Genomic DNA, 21,391 nt, shown 5'->3' with positions numbered 1-21,391 from the left:
CCGAACCCCAGCTTCCCGGAGCCGAATGCGTTTCCTGCTGCCTTCACCCGGGGCCTTTTGCTAAGAACAAGTTTTCCCCGTTTGAGGCCCTTGGGTTTGGGGCCTCTGGCAAACAAGTCACTTCTGCTTTTGACAAGCAGCTTCCCCTTTTCTGGAACCTGCTGGACCCCCACCCCACCCCTCCCCGCTGTCCCGGCCCCGCTAGCGACAGCCACTCACCCACTCACTCACTCACTCACTCACGGCTGAGACCTGCAGCCAACAGCCCAGCCCTCCTCTGACAGCCTTAGGCTTCTGGGAGCCTAGCACCCACGGAGACGTCTATACTCCCGTCCAGCAAAAGGGACAGGCTTTTGGTTTCACGCTCACTGTTAAGCCGCTACCATTCACCCTGGGCATCTGTGGGGCCCAGGACACCGCCCGGAGGTCTCCTGCATCGGGAGGCCCGAGCGAGGGAGCAAGTGCTTCCACACCTCACGCCCGCGTCTTACTCTGTGTCATCATCTGTGAGCTGCGAGCACCTCTGAAACTCACGCCTGGCACCCCTCCGTTCTCCAGGGGCACAGACTCAAAGGGGAGCAGGGGCCATGCCCTGACTCTGTGATGGTGAGGGGCTTCCCTCGGCTGGAGAGCAGGCGGGGGGTGGGGGCAGAGCCAGCCGGCAAGGCAGCTCCGAGGAGACTTCAGTGAGCCCCACGAGGGCAAGGCCGAGAACGCCAGGTCGGGCCTGCCCGCTCCCGCTCCTCGGTCTGGAACGCCTGCCTGAAAGCGCGGCGACAGGCCATGCCTGGTGGTGAGCAGACGGGCCCGAGGAGCACAGGCGTCCAGAAAGCGGAAGAGAAGCTCTTGGCTTCAGCAACAGCGGGGTAGGGGGGTTAAAATCACAGGGTAGCCAATAAAGTAACTGCAGTTTTGAAACTCAGCTGTTTAAAAATGGTCCTTGGGTACATTTATATGATAATTTCGATGGCTTTATATGATGGCTGGGCCAGATATTAGGTTGATTCTATAAGGTTATCACTTTTTTTAGGTTAGAAAAATGGGGAACAATGGGTACTTCATACAGTTTAACCTAATATCAACTTCTTTTCACTGCTGAGCAAAAGGACACAAGAAGACAAAGGTTGAATATGACTCAAACCAAGACCTTCTCCCTCCCAATCCAGGCTCGTCCTACCAAACCACAGAGCTTCCTGTCTCCAAACCACGACCCATCAGGCCCTCCCTCCTGTCACAGACAGAAGCCAGGGCCTCTGGGTCAGGCCAGTGACCTGCCCGAAGACACTTGGGGATTTAGCCAAAGTCCACTCGTTTGTACCCAAGTTCACTTCTCATCCACGACACCACAATGAGGTGCCCGACTGGGACGATAAGGAAGAGGCCACCTGGCCCCGGCCACAGGCACTTACTTTTCTACATGAATCTCCAAGGAGCTTGATTTAAGCTGTAAATTCCAGAAAACTGAACCCAGTACATTCTTTGTTTCTTAGTCTCTCTCTATATATGTCTGTCTGTCTGTCTCTCTCTCTCTTTCTCTCTCTCCACACACACACACACACACACACACACACACACACACATGCACACACGCACACATGTGTGCACACATGTAACCTCCAGTGCTCGAGAAGCACATGCTCCCAGGAGCTGCTTGTGAGGCTGAGGGTGGTGAGGGTGGGAGGCCTGGCTGGAGAACCCCACCCAAAGCGCCCCTCCCTGAGCACCGTGCATGTCCGCTAGCACGTCTTGGACACCTGGAGACAGAACGGGGTCCCTGGGAGGAAGGATCGTGTGATAATTATGCAGCCCCAGGCCTGCAAGGGTCAGGCCAGGGGCTCTGGCCTCCGTCAGGGGAGGAAGAGCAAGTGCCTGATGCTTCACGGGGCCTTAACGCCCTTCTGGGTGAGGCCACGAGCTGGACGGCCCCTGTGCAGCTGAGCTGGGCCTGGAGGCAGCTCTCCTGGCTCCCCTCCGCTCAGCTCACGAGGACTGGCAGGACTCAGGGTCCCTGTCCTCTGGGCCACCTCCTCTGCTCCCCAAACCACAGAGCAGGGGACACGCAGGGTCTCAGACCCTCCGCAGACAGCTTCTCTGCATGGCTCACGATGGCACCAGGACCTGCTCCTCCAGGGCTGAGGCCGAGCTCCAGGATCCCAGCCACCCCACCAGCCACACCCGTCTGTCCACACACCACTGTCTGTATCTCACTGTCCTCACACCCCACCGCCCACACCCCACCGTGAGACAGCAGGAAGATCAGGTGCGTGTGGGATGCACCGTCAGGGAAGGGGCGGAAGAAAGGAAGGAAAAGTGAGGGCAGAAACAGAAAGGACCAGGTCTTGCCCAGCTCCACGCCCCCACCCAGCACACAGACCAAGGAGATCTGTTTGTCTATTTGCTTCAATAGAACGCATCCGGCCCAATGATCCTTATTTACACCCCGTCTTCACCACAGAAGGAGGCTGCAGTGCAGTCAGATAAAATACATCCTAGGGAGGAGCAACCGCAGCCAGAAACACCAAGCAGGGTGGGCCCAGGAGTGAGGCTGTGCCTGAAGCCATGAGTCCTATGCCCTGGCAGACACCGCCACACATCTCGCTCTTGGGGCTTCTGCAACATCGTGGCCAAGCAATGAAGATGCTGGCATTGTAACAATTAGACCTCATTCCAGTTTGCCCCATGGTATGTCACTGGCTTCTCATACCAGCCCTCGGGTAGGGTCCTCATTGCTAGTTTACAAACGAAGCGACTGGTTCAGCGATACCAAGGTGCTCATCTGGTTAGAGAGGCCGCAGGCGGGACACCAGCTCCCCAAGGCCCAGCTCGTTGTCATGATCTTTACAAGGAAGGGTCCTGGGGGCACTCGGGGTGAAAGGCCACGCCCATCCTGATGCTCGCATCACCCCATCTGGATTCGAAGGGAAAAGGAGAAGCAATCTTGCAGGAAAGAGCATGGGATTAGGACACAACCACACCTGCTTCAAACGTTGCCCTCACCCGCTGTGCACCTTGGGCAAGTCACTCAGTCTACCTGAGCCTCAGTTTCCCCAACTGTAAACCTGGGGGAATAATATGAAAAGGGCAGAGTGGGTCAAGAGTTAAATGACAAAATATGCGAAAGGGGCTGTCATGGTGCCAAGCACTGAACACGGTGCCCAATCAACGAACATTTCGTGACTTCTCTCTAGGACAGCAGTTCTCAACCTGTGGGTCGCGAACAATGAAAATACATCCTGCATATCAGATATTTACATTATGATTCATAACAGTAGCAACATGACAGTTATGAAGTAGCAACGAAAATAATTTTATGGTTGGGGGTCACCACAACATGAGGAACTGTGTTAAAGGGCCGCGGCACTAGGAAGGTTGAGAACCACTGTTCCAGGGGGACCTAAGAGCCTGAGAAGCAAGCAGATCAGCCATGAGCACAGGGACAGCGTCCCCACGGGAACGCGCCTTGCCAGCGCCTCTTGGCCTGTGTGGCAACACAGGGAACAGAACTGGGTCAGAAGGCAGGTTTTTCAAGCTTGGTGGAATCTCGCTGTCATGAAACAAAGAGTGGGGATGGATACAGGGCACGCAGACCAAAGAAGCAGGAAAGTGGGTGACAAGAGAAGCTACTGGTTTGCAGCCAAGAGTCTTAAGTGTCAGTCTTTTTATTTCAGCTCTATATGAAAGCTGGTATTCCTTGGGAACCTGAAGACAAACCAGTACAATTTTTGGAAAGTAACATTAGAAAAACACCCTAAGGCCCCTCAGCTCTCAGTTAGCTAAGGGCTGATCGCTGCTGTTAAGGAATGTTTGCTAGGGATGAAGGGTGGTTAGAAGCAGGGGCTATGAAGGTAAATCAGGGTCCTGGTGACATTCCGGACCTTCCTTCTCTTGCCATAAGGCTCCCCGCTGCAGCACTGAGGCACACAGAGCTTGGCCCTGAGGTGCACCTGGCTGAGGGGGACCTACTAGCACTGGAGGTCCAAGAACCGACTTCAGACTCAGCACCTACAGTCAGCCCAGCAGTGGTGGGAGGCAGACACCCTCGTCCCTCCCACACATGTCCTCCAGGCTGTGGGGCACAGTGGTTTGGTGTGGGGATCAGTTGCCAGATAGCTGGGGCTTGGAGCCTGCAAGATTTCCCAATTGTCTAGCTGGCATGGCTCAGTGATTGAGCATCGACCTATGAACCAGGAGGTCACCGTTCGATTCCTGGTCAATCCCTAGTGTGGATCTCTCATCATTGATGCTTCTCTCGCTCTCTCTCTCCCTCCCTTCCTCTCTGAAATCAATAACAATACATTTTTTAAAAAGATTTCCCACCTGGAGAATGGGGACAATAATGGCATTGGCTCACTGGCTCAAGTAAGCTGATGCACGAACATGCTCCAGGCGTGCTGGTTCAGTGACTATTAGCATTTTATTATTATTATTGGCCACCATTCCTCTTTCTCTCTCCTCAAGGTTGACCTTGAGAATCACGTGATCCAAGTGCCACCTCGATGAAGCCGTGCAGGGCAGGCACTATGGCTCCTCCCAGCCGTGACCTTCGTTTCCTGCCACCAGGAAGGGATGGGACTGAGGAGACCGGTGCCAAGCTGCCCGCCCTTTGCAAGGACATAGCCCAGGCTGAAGAAGGTGACCTTGTCCAAGGTCGGGGGCAGTCCTCACCTGATGAATGACTGGCCAACCCAGCAAAAGTCAGAACTGAGACCTCATCAGAGCCCAGCCTCTCCTCTACCTGCCCCTGCCCCCTCCCCACCCCAGGAGTCATCCAAAGTCACCTGTGTGCCTATAGACCTCCCACACCGCCCCCATCTCTCAGCCCACCTGTCCAACATTCAGCCCATGACCTGTGATAAGAAGGCAGGTGGAGCTATCGGCTTCTTGTCACTTTAAGAAATAGAGAGAGTGTTTTTACATTTGCCTGTGTGCGTGCCTGGAGCCTCCTGTCATTTCTGTAGTTTAATGATATTTTCTCAGGAATGAACTAGGGGGGCTTGGTGGGCATTTAAATACCCACATCTCCCCCAAATTTGAAATTCTAAGTGACCCCTCCCCTCCCTTACCCCCTTACCCCTACTCGTAGGAAATTGTGGGGAGACTTTGGTGCCTGGGAAATCCCACCTCCTGGGGGTTCTAGATCATGGCAACCATCTGACCCATTGCTGCTGGCAGACCAGGCGCCCCTGGAACTCACTGTGGTCACTGCTGGGCGTCCAGTGACCTGAGAGCTTTCTAAAGGTGCAGAGGTTGGGTCTGACTTCTGAACCTAAGGAGCATGGTGGGAGCTGGGAGCACATGCAGGGAGGGCCCACCGTGTGGGACGCGCTAGGCGCTCTGAGGAGGGGCTGATGCAGGAGGCTGGATGCAGGAGGGCCCAGCCTCTCCACCAGGAGGGTCCCCTTTCCTGCAAGGCTGGGGCGCATGCAGATCCAGCCATCCTGGCCTACATCAGTCAAGGGAAGTATTCAAGTCTCTCAGATATAGGAAGCTCAGAGGACCAGGTCTGAGGAGGGGCTGGACGCCTGCGCCTCTCTCGCCTGTCACAGACAGATCCAGGAAACTCGGGCCCGAGGCATCTGAGAGCCGGGTCACCGGGTGGGTGTGTGGGCAGTCACTGCGCCACCTGCCCAGGGAATGTACTTCTGGGCGTGCAGCTCTGGTGCCAACGGATGCTCCCTTGGGAACCAGTGACCAGAGGCCGGGCCTGAGCTGCACGTGGTGGGGAACACAGATCCACGGCAAGACCACGACCACAGCCATTCCCTCCAGAACCGGCAGGAAACAGAGAGCTACTCCTGTGAAAGGCGAGTCTGAAAGGAAACGAGACAACGGTGGTGGCAATCACCGAGATCCCAGCCTGCAAGCAGTGCTCAGCCTCTCACTGGATTTTCACCACCAGCCAGGAGGCAGCTGGGCGGGCTTGGGGAGGCCTGTGGAGGCAGGTGTGACCCGGAGCCCTGCGGGTGCTGTGTTCAGCTTCCAGGTAAAGTCTTCCAGGGACAACTTCCGCACCCTCCACCCCAACTCTCAGCAGCCCACCCGGAAACTTGGCCCTCGAACCTCAGGGGGTCTTCCCCACGGGCCCCTTTCTGGCGGAGAGGAACCCGACATTCCCAAAGTACCACCTGCTTTTTACCCGTGAATCTCCTTCCATTCTCCCCATCCCTGTGCGGTGGGACTGCGATCCACACTCACAGGGTGAGGTCTGTGCTCAGAAAGCATCAGTGAACCGCCCCAGAGGACACAGGAGTGAGCGACAGACTTGCAGCTGGTCTCTGACACCCACACTCCCGCCCCGCCCACACAGCCCTCTACAGCAGCGGTTCTCAACCGTGGCTGCACATTAGAATCAACTGGGAATCTTTTTAAAATCCTGATTTCTGGGCCTCATCCTCCGGAAATTCTGTTTCTTTGTTACTAATGTTGTGGCCCCACCCCATAACAAAGAAACAGAATTTCCGGAGGATGAGGCCCAGAAATCAGGATTTTAAAAAGATTCCCAGGTGATTCTAATGTGCAGCCAAGGTTGAGAACCACTGCTCTACAGAGTCCATGAAAACATCAAAGAATTCTGTTCTCAAGGATCTGGCACAGCCCTGGCCGGGCGTCTGAGCTGGCTGGAGTGTCATCCCGTACACCAACAGGTTGCGGGTCTGACCCCCAGTCGGGGCAAGTACAGGAGGCCACTGGTCAATGTTTCTCTCTCTCTTTCTCCCTCTTTCCCTTCTTTTCTCTCTAAAATAAATAAAAACATCCTCAGGTGAGGATTTAAAAACACAGCAATGCCTCCTGTGGTTTGAAGGTGGTGAAGCCGAGGCTGCCACCTGACCTTGGGCCAGTCACCCCGAGACTGTTTTCAATCACAGACTATCAGGCATCTAAAACACCTCCTGCCTCCTGATGAGGCCCTCAGCAGTCAGTTACTCTGAGCGAAAAGCCCAAATACTTTCCCAGGTAGGAGATGAAGGAGAAAAAAAAGGAGCTAACACAATAATGTTCCTTCAAAGTGCATCGGACTGACCCTACGATTTGCCTGAAATTTTTCTCTTTGCCATCGTTGGCTCCTATAAGATTTGTCAATATTCGATTCACTGGAGTTTTGGAATTAGCTCACAGAGTTAACTGAGCACCGGAACCCAGACCCCACATTTTTTTTTTCTTCCCTTAGTGGTGCTTGGCTTCTGCTTTGCTCGCCACGATCATCAGCATCAGCGTTAGGGTTGGCCACGTAGCAGGTATTTCCTTGAGGCTGGGATATGAGAAGGTATGGATGCACTCCATCCTCAAAGGGGTGTTCAGTCTAATTAAGGAGACAACTCTGAAGGACCATCCCAGTTCCAGAATGTTCCCAAGGGTCAGCTGAGACCTTTGCTGTGATTGCTCCACAATCTCTCTCCCTCTGCCCTACCTGGCTTTCCTTCCTCCCCTGGACTCTCAAGAGCCCAAACTATAGGCACAGAATCATTGGGAAAGAATAATTTTGGGGTGAAGGTAACAAAGGTCACTTGATCATTACTAAACAAGGAAGATAACCAAGTATGTCCACTTGACTTTAGCCCAGCCGTGGGCAAATTACGGCCCGCGGGCCGGATCCGGCCCGTTTGAAATGAATAAAACTAAAAAAAAAAGGACCGTACCCTTTTATGTAATGATGTTTACTTTGAATTTATATTAGTTCACACAAACACTCCATCCATGCTTTTGTTCCGGCCCTCCGGTCCAGTTTAAGAACCCATTGTGGCCCTCGAGTCAAAAAGTTTGCCCACCCCTGCTTTAGCCACATTTTACCATAAACTCTAGGCCTGGGTGCCAAGCCTGCAGAACTCTGCTTGGAGTCTGACGTTGCCACATCTAGAGAAGGAGGATATGGATGGAGGAGAGACAGATGGTGCAGACCTGGAGCCTGGTTCTGCGTGGAAAAGACTCGATGCTCCCTCACTACTTCCCATGGCTCTGGCTTTTGAGCCGGCAAAACCCAAAACTGCTTTGAAATCGTTTTCTGACAGGCCTGGCCCGACGAGCAGTACTCCTGGCAGAGAGCCAGGAGGGCCAGGCAGACGGGGCTGTGGCTCCCCAGAGCCTTCCCTCACCTGTGGCCACAAATGCCCTCTGCCAGAGGGGGTCTCCCTCTTCCCGACATTCCTCCCTGCTTTGCCACTGGCCAGTCATGGCACCGCGGGCAGGTCGCTGAGCCCCTCGAGGCTGCATCCCCAGTGTGAGGTGGCCCAGGGCTTGGCCTCCACCCTCTGGCTCCACGCACACTCTGGGCCACTTCTGCATCTGGCAGGGGGGCTACCTGGCCGAATTGCTCCCTCAGAATTTGGGGCCGCTGACCAGCATTTTCCTGTCTTTGAGCCGAGAATATTCTATTACCTGCGCCCCAAGGTCATTTTTTTAAAAATATATTTTATTGATTTTTTACAGAGAGGAGGGGAGAGGGATAGAGAGTCAGAAACATCGATGATAGAGAAACATCGATCAGCTGCCTCCTGCACACCCCCTACTGGGAATGTGCCCGCAACCCAGGTACAGGCCCTCGACCAGAATTGAACCTGGGACCCCTGAGTCCGCAGGCCAACGCTCTATCCACTGAGCCAAACCGGTCAGGGCCCCAAGGTCATTTTGAAAATCTCAAAATACACTTTAGCAAGCAAAGTAGAGTGGTGAAGGGGAGTGTCAGAGGGCAAACCTCTCCCCTGACACTCATCTTCGGGGATGAGGCTGAGAGGTCAGACCCGGCTCCGCTGCTCGCCCGCACACTGCTCCCCTTGCCCTCACTCGTGGGCCCTCAAAGCCCATCTTCCCCTGAGAAAGCACCGTTTCCACACAGTCAGGCGCTTGACTGTTGGAGACCTCAGAGTGCAATCCTCACATATATTGTATGTATAAAAATGTAAAAAATACTACAAACAGTATGCACTGCTATATGTTAATTATATCATTATGTTTACTTATAGAATATATTAAATATTAAGTAGCACTAATTATATAATACTAAAAGCCTGGTGCATGAATTCATGCATGAGTGGGGTCCGGCTGGCCTGCCCCGATTGGGGCTGATCGGGCCGGGCCAGCCAGGGGGAGGTGCCCCTGACCTGGGGTGGAGACAGCTGGGGGGACGGGCTGCGGGTGGTTGGCAGGCCGGCCCCGCCCCTAGTCGAACTCCCAGTCGAGGGGACAATTTGCATATTAGCCTTTTATTATATAGGATATTCACCTGTATGTGACCTTAATGTATTAATTATATTATAGCCGAGTAATATATTAATAGCTTATAATTATACTAGAGGCCCAGTGCACGAAAATAGTGCACTGGGGGGTGGGTCCCTCAGCCCAGCCTGCACCCTCTCGCAGTCCGGAAGCCCTTGAAGAATGTCCCACTGCTCCGCAGGCGGGAGAGGCTCCCACCACTGCTGCTGGGGCTTCTGGCTGAGTAGTGCTCCCCCTGTGGGAGCGCACTGACCACCAGGGGGCAGCTCCTGCGTTGAGTGTCTGCCCCCTGCTGATCAGTGTGCATCATAGCGACTGGTCATTCTGCCATTCGGTCGATTTGCATATTAGCCTTTTATTATATAGGATATTAATACTATACAAAATAATCATAAGAAATGCAATTAACATATTGGTTATCATATATATTCTCATATATCAATTTTAATATATTCTATATATATTTGAGAAAGAATAAATATTGTTTCAGGTCACTATCTTTGGGATGCTTTGAGAGCAGCAAAGTGTACTGATGTGTGTCATGTGCCCCAGATCCCTCTGAAGACTGTAAGCCTTGTGAGGGCGCAGGCCCTGCCAGCCTTGGTCACAGTTACACCCGCTGAGTCTCGCACGGTGCCTGGCACACACAGGCTTTCAGTAACTACACTACCTTGGTAAGAAACAGTTCTACAGTTCTGGATGGCAGAACCAGCATAAGATTTCTGGATTCCTGGTTTAGTGTTTATCCTAATATTCAGTTATTTAAAAAAAAAAACAAAAAAGAAAGAACTAGAGAAATTATTTACTTTTGAGACAAGAAGATTAAAGAATAGCCTTCAATGACCTTCACCTAAAAAGGAACCAAGGGTCTGGAGATCTGGTCAACCCCAAGGGCAAATAGCTTGCCAGACCAGGCATTTCATCCTTCGTGTGCCCCTCATGTGGGTGAGAACTGCCCACCCAGCAGTCCTGCCTCCCATCCTCGGGCTGCCTGGACCAGTCCTGGGGCATCAAAAGCCTGGGGCTGGGGCTGGGCCAAGCAGAGCCATCAAAAACCCAATTAAGAGTTTCAAAACACAACAGAGAGTTTTGTTGGCAGAGTGGGCTGGAATGGCTATGAGCGTAAACAGCCTACACTTCTTTCTCTAAGGTGAGAATAATGACATTGGTACCGATAGCAATACTATCTCACAGGGTTATTTCAGAGATAAAGAGAAACAGCTCGTGTGAACGTAGATGCCTGGCCATAGCAAGTGCTCCATCAATATCAGCTCAGTCTGACAGCAACCAGACCATCCCAGGTGATACCTGATAATCAATCATATAGATCAGTCACAGCCGCCACAAACAAACTACCCACTGAGCAGCGTCTGAATTTCGAGAAGGGAGAGCTCTCTGGGTGCTTACTGTACAACATGCTATGGGCAAGAACTGACCGGTAGCGACAGCTTCAAGCCCACGACCCAGTGGCTGTAGTGTGGCCGCTGCCGGGAGCGGGCTGCACGTAGGTGGAAGGTTTCCACGTTAACCCAACAAACAAGTGTCTTCCCGGAAGATGCCTGCCAGTCTCCTGGATGCTGCACAGGGCGCTGGGCTGGGCTCCCTCTCCTCGCCTCTCCACCCCTAGCCCTGGGACTGATTCCGGGGGGATGGTTCTGCACAGGGATGAGCAGGGCCAAGAGGAGGTGCTTGAACAAGCAGAGCAGGCCTGGGTCCTGGGGCTGCCACACCAGCCTCATCACAAGCTGTTTCCTCACAGTTCTGGGCCCCAGCCCCACCACCCTGGGATTTCCAGCAGGAAGAGGTGTGTGTGTGTGCGTGTGTGTGTGTGTGTGTGTGTGTGTGTGTGTGTGTGTTGGAGGGGGACTAAAAGGGAAGGATATAATGGAAGACCTGGATCTTGGGTAAAAATGCAGACATGAACTGGGCGGTGGAATGCATGCCGGCTTCCCGGACCTTGGCCCCCCCTTGGGCAGAACATTGCCTGTAGGTACTTGCTATCCCAACTGTGCTTTGTAGGCAAAGACCCTGTAGTATTAGGTCCCTGGGGCCACCATAACATAACGCCACAGACAGTGTGGTTTAAAACAACAGAAATGTGACTCCCACAGAGGCTCCAAACCACGGTGTCAGCAGGGCTGTGCCCTCCGAAAGCCCCAGGGGAGGATCCTCCTGGCCTCCTCCAGCTTCTGGTGGTGCCAGGGGTTCCTAGGCTTGTGGCAGCACCCCTCCCAGCTCTGCCTCCATCGTCACATGACCTTCCCTCTGTGTCTCTGTCCAAGTTCCCCTCTTAGGACCAGTTCTACTGGATGGGGCTCAGCCTGCCCGGCCTTCAACGTGGCTGATTACATCGGCAAAGACCCCGTTTGCAAACGAGGACACATTCCCAGGCACCAGAGGCTAGCACTTTAACATGTCTTTTTGGGACATAATTCAAGCCATGACCCTGTTCATCTTTGTACCTTCAACACGTAGCACTGGGCCTGGGAAACAGACGTAAATGGGTTGACTGGTTTCCAGTCCCAGCTCTGACCCTGCCTGACCCCAGACACAGTGCTTAGCAATTCAGCTCCCCATTTCTTTACAGCCGAGAAGCTGGCGCCTTGCTGTCTAAAACTCTCCCCTGGCACACTGGTGCATCCCTTCTCCTCCATCCCCGCCCACCCCCCAACCCACCCCCACCACAAATGGCGGGTCACTCCTGCACCGCCTGAGCCAGGCTCTGGGCAAAGGGCTGTCTCCCAGCAGCTGGCAGAGCTACAGCTCTCCCCACCGCTGTCCGGCCTCTGCCTCATGAATAAAAGGCTGGACTCCTGAGGTTTCCAAGAGCAAATTGGTCTTTGTTGAACACTCATCAGCAACTCTGTGCCAGGTCAGAGTATATCAAAACACCGAGGCCCTGGCAGAAGCCCGGATGGTATCTGATTGGTCTGTGACAAGCCGGGAGTTGGCAGAGAAGGGCTTCCTGTCAACAGGAAGGAAAGGATGGAGATCAAATTATTTTCAAAGTCCGTGGAGGAAGAAAGAGATGAGATTTGGATTAACCCTTCCAGTGCAGGGCTAAACCAGTCGCGGTGGGGCTCCCTCTTCCACGGGGAGCGTGGCCGGGGAACAGTCAACATTTCCCCTGTCCAGCGGCACCCTGTGCAGTGGGCACCCTGATTCCCCACGGCTGAGCCTCAGGACACAGCCTCACTGCCACTGGGCCCTCCGCCCCTCTGCAGCAGGTTATGGACAATGAACCGAGCAACTTAACGGCTCTGTTTCAATCGGCTGCTCACTTCATTGGCCTTTGTTTGTTCCACATTTTAAAAGATGTGACAACACTTTGACATTTGGTTCAGTTTCATGGGGTTATCATGATGGGCTGGTCCACCGTCTTGCAAGAAGTGGGAGATACCGGTGTTTCATGAGCTCTCAAACTCAATGCTGCAGGTCAAAGGGAGGGTGGGTGGAGGTGAAAGGGGGGGAAGGGGTTGGGTCTGAACCCAGCCCCTGACGGGGCCTGTAAGCCTGCTCAGAGACCAGAGCTGCCCCCATAAAAGTGGCATGGTGCCCAGGAACAGACTGTCACTGGAGTGAGCTGGGCACATCAAAACAGGAAAAGTAAAAGAACATAAACAGTGGAGAACCAGCATCATTTAAGAGCACATTTCTAATGGTTTTAGGGATGCAGACAGATTTAGAAGTTCAATGAATGAGTCAGGTGGGAAGTTACCTGGGCAGGTGAGAAGGCACTGCCAAGGAAAGAGTGCTTCTGAGTGCTTTCTTCAGTCAGCCTGCGGTTAGCACGGTCAACGTGCCGCCCAAGTGGAGGTCAACGATAGCACAGTGTCCTAGGTTCTACTGGTCAAGGGCAGTTCAGAGAAAACAGGCAGGCAGAGAGACTGGCCAACCACTAGGAACCCCGATAAGGTGGTGATGTGTGGGAAGATGCAAGATGAACCCACAAACCACACTGGGCTGCTGCGTCTGCCTCTGTTCCCTCGGAGGAGAGATGTCCTTTGGCGAGAGAGTTACCAGGATGTCGATACTGCGTTTATCATGAGGACACCATGCGGCACTCAGAGCTGATCCTCGGAGGCCCTGCCCGCTTTGCATGGCAGAGCCTTCCTATATCCATTCTCCCCTGCCAGTCCCTCCACAGGCCCAGAGCTGGACTATGCTTAACTGGCATTCAACCAACATCCCACGGGAGCCCACTCCCAGCTGCCCAGGCCGCACCCTGGGAGCTGTGGAGGGGATCCAGGCCTCGTTTACACCCCCTGGAGCCACAGGACAATTCTGGGGGCTCCATCACTGAGTAGTTTGACTCCTGAAGGTCTGGGTCCCATATTCTGGGCCCTATAAGAGCCCACGCTCAGGGCACCCGAGATGCACTAAGCCACTAAGATGCTGAGTCAAGAAATATTCCAGTGTGGCCTACCAGGCTGGCCCCCTGGGCTGCCCGGCTGGGGCTGATCTGGCAGTGCCTTTACTCAAAAGCCAGAAACATTCCACCTTGTTAAACAGTCACTAGTCGAGGTTGTCTCTTCTCACTGACAGCTAATAAAGGACAGATGACAGATAGGTAGACAGATGTTTAGACAGATAGGTAGATTCATAGGTAGACGGATGGATGAATGGATAGATGGATGGATGGAAAGAAAGGGAGGGAGGGAGGGAGGGAGGGAGGGAGGGCAGGAAGGAAAAGGAAGAAAAGACTCATGGGGGCAGAAGAAATGGATTGGTATTAGCACTGTGAAAGTAGGAAACCAATTGTTTTAAACCCCCATAGGCATAAAAATCACCTGGAGAATTTGTCAGAAACGCAGAGCTATGAGTTCCACTCCTCAGAGATCTAGGATTTCATTTTTTTAATCCTCACCCAAGGAGTGAAGACATTTTCTCCCATTGACTTTAGGGAGAATGGAAGGGAGTGGGGAGGGGGAGAGATATGTAGAGAAATAAACATCGTCTGGCCACCTCCCACACGTGCCCGGCCGGGGGCAGGGATCGAACCTGCAACCCTCCTGTGCACAGACTGACACACTAACCACTGAGCCATGCCAGCCAGAGCGGGTTTCATATTTAAACATGGTTCTACTTAGGCTGGTTCAGGAACCACAGTTTGAAAAACACTGCCTAAACCCCAACAAATCTTGCTCAAGGTGGTACAAACCAACCAAGGGCAAGGCCAAGGTCAAGACTGACACTCCCTCCCTGTGCTGCATGGTGCCCCATTTCCCTTCCCAGAGGCTTCAGTCCAGGGTGTTTGGGTGGTGTGGTGAGCATCTGGTCCTCCAGCCCTGGGAACAGAGGGCAGCTCCTGTTCCCACCTACACGGCCACGCCTCCTACTACAGCGAATGCCCTAGCAAGTGTGGCAATGGGTCGAAGGCCCATCACCAATGGGGGAGATGCAAGGCTTCCCTCGGACACGCCACTTAGGACAGGCCTGCCCACTCAGAGCAGTGTCTCCACAGCCTTCCGTGGCCAGCCAGCTGTCCTTGCTCTATTTTCAGCTTGTCTCCAGGGGCTGTGAAGGACTTCTTCAGCACCCCTCCCAAGAGCCCAGGGACACGTGCGGTAACACTCAATGTCATCAGAAAATACGGGGCCACTGGCTGTGTCCCCACAGGCTCTTATGTGGGTCCTTCTCTCTGACGCCCTCTCTTCTCCTTTTCTCACCTGCTCTGTCATTGGCTGGCAAACAGTTCCAAAGACCCATGGCATGCAGGCCGACCATAATCAATTAAAATACGTCTGAGGTATACAGATTTCAGCATTAATAGGGAAGCCGCTTTTTCTCAGATGAAAAAGGAAAAGAGAACAGGCCTGCTCCCAGCAGTACTTCTCCTGGAGAATCCTGGCAGAACGCCACACACACCAGGCCTCTAATGAGTTATTTTCTAAAGCCATTCCCTCCCCTCATTACTACACCTACTTCACGTTAGCAATGGAGGCTGAGAGGAGAGCTAAGGCAAGGTGCCAACTCAGCGGGCCACGACCCTAAACACTGCATCCACCTGGCTACTTTTAAAGGCCCACTGACCCCAGGGAAACCTGCCCTCCGTCTTTCCCTGCCTCTCCTCTCTCTCACACCTTCTCTTTCCCCTGACAAGACCCCAAGATGATTTTCCCCAAAAGGTGCTCGAAATGGCCTAAGACAGAGGCTAAAATCAAGCAAAGGCTGCATCCCCCATCAGGCCAAGGGCCGTTCTCCCATCAATCAAATTCAATTTATGAATTACTTTACTTAGCAATGCTAGGTCTCCACTGCCCGTTCTAACCCATGGGCCTGAGGGTATCTCCTGAACGAGCCCCTCCACGCTGGTGTCTCACGCAGGCAGGCGGTACTGGTAGGAGCAGGGTGAGGTGGTTAAGACCGTCAGAGCCTGGATTGAAGGTTGGCAGTGATGCTCCCCCAACACCCTAGGTCATGGCTGTGTTTATGCACAGGACACGAGGGTGCACACTGGGGCCGATTGTGTCCAAAAGGGATTCAATCCAATTCAGTGAAAGGACAGGCAGCTTGGACACTGCAGGCCCCAGGAGGCCTCGTCACTATAAGTGCCCCTGGACATGACCAAATAACCCCACCACCGGGCTGCCAGAGCCACACTGTCCCTCAGGAGCCACTCCTCAGAATCCCCAATGTCCCTGGAATGACATTCTCTGGGCCCCAGTGACCACCTGGTGGTGGGGAATGAGGAAGCAGATGTAACTCCCTTCAATTTGCTGCTGTCGGCTCAAGTCCACCATGGCTCTAACTGAACTCATCATTTTCCCCCAGGAACTGGCTCCTTATACCAAATACCTTAAAACCCAAAGTCAAACCCAAGGTCAACCCAGTTCCCATCTCCCCTGCCATTCATCAGACACCGAGGCTCACCCAGTCTTTCTTCTAGCATCTCCCACCTCCCCTTCGTTTATTCCCTCTTGTCATTACTGTAGCTCAGCCCCTCAGAGCCTTACCTCTGCTTTTTACCAGAGAGTTTGCCTCGGTTTCCCGGGCACCAGCCCCTTTCCACAACTCCACTTCGCAGGCTGCTACCACGCTGTCTCATAAAGCATGGCTTTTATCACCTTTAACTGCTTTTTAATTAAGGTTCCCACCAAAGCAGACAGCAGGACGACTTAGGTGCATTCATTTATCCCTGGAAGGTGTTTGGGAGGGGGGGGGGGGGGGGGGGGGCGGAGTGAGCAGGGAAGCCAGAGGAGCCTGCAAGGCGCATGGAGGAATGGACTACCACTGTGGGCAGCTGGGCTGGACCCAGTGGGGCCCTGGCAGGCAGCCAGCAACCTGGCAGAACTGCCCACCTGCATCCCTCCTTGGCTGAGGGCTGCCCTTTAGAGCATCTCCAGACCCAGCAGGAGGATCTCTTCAGGCCTGGATGGAGGACACAGGAGAGGCTGTGGAGCTGTCCAGCAAGGCTGCAGTGAACTCTGGGTGGGCCATGGGCATGCCGGGCAGGGCAGCAGCAGCCACTCCCCGGATTCTCAGCGTCTGCGGGAGGAAGTCCTCACTCCCTGGGCCTGCCTTCCAGGTAGGGCTGTAGGATGCCCAGGTAAATGGGATGCCAGTGAACAATGGACAGTATAAGTTACCTCAAATGGTGCATTCATCTACTAAGAAGTTGTTCATTATATAGCTAAAATTCTACTTTAGCTGGACACTTTATTTGCCAAATCTGGCAACCCCACTTCAAGGCCCTCCTTGATCTGGCCTCAGTCCCTCTCTGATTTCTCTGAATCTGAAACCCTTTCCTCCATGCTAAGGGGCTCTTCACTGCACCTGGAAGCAGTCAGCCAACCCCCGAGCCCATGGGGGTGCTCAAGCTGGTTCCCTGTCGGGAGTAGCCCCTGGCTTCTCACACGTGTCTCCTCCTGCCCACCATCTCTGGTCTGATCTCTCTGTCACCTCTCTCTGCCCTCCCCGCTGACAGCAGGTCCTGCCTGCACCTTGGGTCATCTGCAAGCATCCGTCTTATTTTCCCAGTTAGATTGTAATGCTCACCCAGCACAGCACCATGACCAAGATCCCCCTGGCCCCACCAGCAAATGCCAGCCCTATGAAGGTGGAGACAGAACCCTCTCATCCACCCCTGGATCTCACCACCAAGAGCACTGGGCGCGTGTCGTGCAATAACTGAGTGAGTAGTACTTTAGGTCAGGGCTGGCTCGTGTCAAGAACATTGTCTAAAGCAGCCAAAGTCCTTGCCAGTAGCAGGAAAGGTGGTCAGAGTCTCCCAACTATCTGGTGGCTTTTCCACATTCACAGCCTTTCCTCTCAGTCCCTTTCCAGGTCTGGGGTTTGTCCTGCACCCTGCCCCCACCCACATACTCCAGGCCCCACTTGGGATTGGTCCCACCATCAGCCTCAACACAACAGGGCCTGTCCAGTGGACAGCGTCAGTTCTGCTCTGCCCTCCCCTCTCAAACCAAGTGCTCTGATGCAGATGTACTCGCCAGACATTTATATAACACTTGAAATTTGTAAGAGCTTTCCCATGAATTATTTTATTGGAACATCACTGTAATGTAGGCAAAGAATTATCTCTGTTGGACACTGAGTGGTTAAATGGCTGGCTTAAGTGATCACTGCTTTTGGAAGATTTGTAGTACTAATATTTAACTTTTCATTTGCAAACGTGGTTAAAATGTTTTTGCATCAGCGATGTAAACAGAATGTTTCATTTTCCAGTAGAATGCTTATTAAAAGGAATGCTTATTTCTGCATATGTGGTGGTCACACCGCAGTCAGGGGGCCAGTCACCTGCTCAGGGAGCCTTCCCCTGGCAGGGAGGACTGGCCGCCTCATCTCACTTCAAGCTGTTCCCCAAGTCCCCATCAGATGTCTGGGGTCAGTGCCCCGGACTCTACCCTCCCTGGTCCAAGCGTTTTGCACACACAGACGTGAAAGGAGGAGCTGTGTTCAACAAACACTGGAGGAAAGTACCTAATGGGGTTCGCAGGGGAAAGTGGGTGCCAGCCACACTCCAGCCCCGCCCTATCGCCGTCAGGAAAGATTGTCTTCAATCAAGTGTCAGAGGCAGCTCACTGCGCACTCTCACCCGGTGCCCAAGACCTGTCCCTCGGGAGAAAACAAAATTACATTCTCCCTGGAGCCCTACGCTGTCTATGTACAAACATTCACTCGGTTGGTGGAGGCCGGGGTGTGACCCAGTTGGAGGTTTCCTTGGGGTGAAGTTAAAGACTGTGCCGCACATCCCACCACCGGATTCCCCTTGGGGAGGCCAGGCAAGGCTGCGGGGGTGGGGAGTGGGGAGGACAAGTGGCCACGGGCTACCTAGGCAGGCAAGCCGCGGGGGAGGGGGAGAGGGGGGGAAGGGGGGAGGGGGGTGGGGAGGCGCACACCCCAACCGCCTTCCCTTCAGCTGGGCAAAGTCAAACCGCAGACCAATCGACGTCGCCAAAGTCCGGGCTGGGCTGCCCGCGTGGCCGGGGCTGAAGTGCACGCTTTAGGGATCGCTGAACCCCGCAATGTCCGAAATGTGCTGGAGGAAAGAGCTGGCAAAGGGAATGGCTGCAGAGAAGTTCCCTGCCCCAGGCCCAGAGACACCCTGAGGGGAATTGGGGAGGAAAGGTCCATTTGGGAGCGCAACTACACAGCCATCACCCCCCTCCCCCGCTGTCCCCACCCACTGCCCCTCCCCTCCGTCCTCGCGTCCGCGCTCGGCTCCACCTCCCCAGAGCGCAGTCCACACGGTCCTTTTCCATCAAAACAACACTACGCACCGCCTCCCGCACCCGCAGGGGCGAGACTACGCCCAGCCGGCAACCTTCGGGCCCGGGTCCGGGAGCGCGCTCCTTCCCCCGCCCCCTCCCCGCCGCAGACGGTCGGCGAGCCCGGCTGCACGCGGGTGGGGAGAGAGACGGGCCGGGCTCGGCGGCCCAGCTCTGCCCGGAGCCTCCGCTCCACCCGCGAGCCGCCCGAAGTGACAGGAGGGGCACGTACGGCGCGCGGGGCGGCCCGTGTTAACCGCTTCGCCGCCGGGCCGGCAGCCACGCGAGGGCGGGGACCCGGGGACTCACCGGAATAAGCACCCGCAGCGATCGCCGCTTCTGGCTGGGGTTTTTCTTGCCGCCGCTCCCGCCCGGGCTGGAAACATCTTTCTTCTTCTTGGTGTCCATGGCCGCGCTTCCCATAACTTTAACCAGAAGTTAATTCCGGGTGACTCGTTCCTGGAATACGGTCCTCTCCTTCCTAGCCCGGCCCCTGCCGTCGGCCTCGAGCCGCGCGCTCGTCCCTGCTGTCCTGCCCCCTGAAGACACCGCGTGGGGACCGGCACGGGGAGGGAGGGTGGAGCAGGTACCTCGCGCCGCCGCCCGCCGCCGCCACCTGGGAGGGATGGCGGTCGGCGCGAGCGCTGGGCTCGTTTCCTCTTCCTCCTACGGGCCCATCAGATGCCAAATCACAGCCACAGGCCGTCCTGGTTCTGGTCTCTCTCCGGGTTACGCGTGGCGGACGTCTCCAGCTGGGTGACAAAGTTTTCTTCCTTTTGCACAGCGAAGCAACACCCCCCCCCCCCCGCCCCGGCTCCTCCCCCCGATTCCCAGCGGGAATGGGAAAGGCAGGTGCAATTCACCCGGCGCTGGGGACAGAGCCTCCTCGGCCCGCACCCAAGTGGAGACTCCGGGGAGGGCGAGACCGTGTGTGTGTGAACGTGACCCTCGGCCGCGGAATCAGCAGCCCGAAGCCGGGACCGGGGCCGTCCTCCCGGCGCGAGGGAGGGAGGGAGGGAGGAGGAGGCGCAGCCGCGGGCTTTCGCGTGGGGCTCGGGCTCGGTTGCGAGCACAAGTTGCGGCGCCGGCCTCGCGGGGAGAGGGGGCGGCGTGCGGCTCGTCCCGCCGCGGTCCCGGGGGCGGCGAGAGGGGCGGCGCGGGCGGCGGGAGGCGGCGGGCGGCGGCGGGAGGCGGCGTGCGCCCAACAGGAAGTGCGCGCCATGCGCTTCGGCGCTGCCCCCGCGCCCCGTCGCGTGCCGGGCGGGCACGGGCTCCCTCCCCTGCGGCCGCGGCGGCGCGGGTCTCGCTGCTTTCTGACCGGTGTCGTGCGGCCCCGGCGTCTCTGTTGGTGCCTGAGCCCCTGGGACGCGCCCACGCGCCCTGGGCCCCGCAGACCGGCCGCAGCGGAAGCACCGGCTTTCGGTGGGATGCGCATCGCGGAGGCCGTGGTCTGCGGGCGGAACGCGCGGGGGGCGGTGGGGTTGCCGGGGCTGCGCTTTCCACAGCTGACCCCCCTGCCACCTGCTCTTTCAGGGTTGCCGGGAGTTACGCAGTGGGTCCGCGGCGAGTGTCCCGGTGCTACCGCAGCCCGGTGGCCCAGGAAACGCGGGGTCCTCAGGCTGCGGCAAGAAGTGGGTGCGGAGAGGTCTCCACGCGCCGCCACGGTCTTGGAAAGCCACCGCCTTTCCATTCTGCCAGCCTTGCCGAGGGCCGAGGGGGTGCTGAGGACGGTGGCCCCCAAAGTCACTCGAGCGCCCTGAATGCTGACGTCAGCTCTGCCGCGCCCCGCAATCAGTAAGGCGGGGAGGCCATCCAGAGAAAACGCGACACAGGTCGCTTTGGGAACGCCAGGGCGACCAGTGAGGGACACCCCTCAGGTGGCTCCCCCCGCCAGAAGCACCCTGTTCCAGCCATCTTTCCAGCTTCCCTTCCCAGCCCAGGTCCCATCGTCTTGTGTAGAATCCCCTACAGTCTGGGTGGCTCCTTGGTTCGCAGGGGGGTTTCAGGTGGATTTGTCCTCCTCCTGTCCTGCGCTCCAAACCAGCGCGAAGCCAGGCTGGGAAATGCGCCGGGTCCTGAGCAAAGCCTGGTGACGAAGTCCAATGCCCTGGAGAGGCGCGCGTCTGGGTGCCAGAACCAGGTGGCCGTGTGGGCCCCATCGCTGTGGAATTTCTTGCTTTGACTTTTTCTGATGCCTGTGTGTTGGGGGCATGTGGTGGCGGGTGCGTCCACGGGGGAGAGACAGAGACACACTATTCCATTAGGTGCCGGAAGCCCTGCTTAGGAGTAGAAAGTGGCTGGCCTTTAGCCTGTGCTGGGGTTTAAAGGAGGGACAGAGCCACCTTCACCACTCACGATTACTCCCCGAACTGTCGTTTAAGTTTCATGGCTTTAGCTTAGAAGTTTAATCCTGGTCACAGTGGTGACTTGCCAGGTGTGCGTATCACACCAAT

General features: G+C 55.5%; 1 protein-coding gene across 5 annotated transcripts in view; it reads right to left on the bottom strand.

Moving 5' to 3' along the window:
• The window catches only part of PRKAG2 (protein kinase AMP-activated non-catalytic subunit gamma 2), a 226,317-nt gene extending 206,593 nt beyond the window's left edge, over window positions 1-19,724 (bottom strand). For 2 of the 5 annotated variants that reach the window (XM_036356118.1, XM_036356119.1), the window contains exon 1: window positions 19,248-19,724. In XM_036356118.1, coding sequence (XP_036212011.1) covers window positions 19,248-19,361 — 114 coding nt within the window. In that variant the 5' untranslated portion in view covers window positions 19,362-19,724. The remainder of the gene's footprint in view (window positions 1-19,247) is intronic. The other 3 variants (XM_036356116.1, XM_036356117.1, XM_036356120.1) reach the window with 2 other exon arrangements.
• Window positions 19,725-21,391: the final 1,667 nt, after the last annotated feature.

This window comes from Myotis myotis, unplaced genomic scaffold, assembly GCF_014108235.1.
Source record: "Myotis myotis isolate mMyoMyo1 unplaced genomic scaffold, mMyoMyo1.p scaffold_m19_p_25, whole genome shotgun sequence".
NCBI classification, from domain to species: Eukaryota; Metazoa; Chordata; class Mammalia; order Chiroptera; family Vespertilionidae; genus Myotis; species Myotis myotis.
This window is presented reverse-complemented; position numbering and strand designations above follow the sequence as displayed.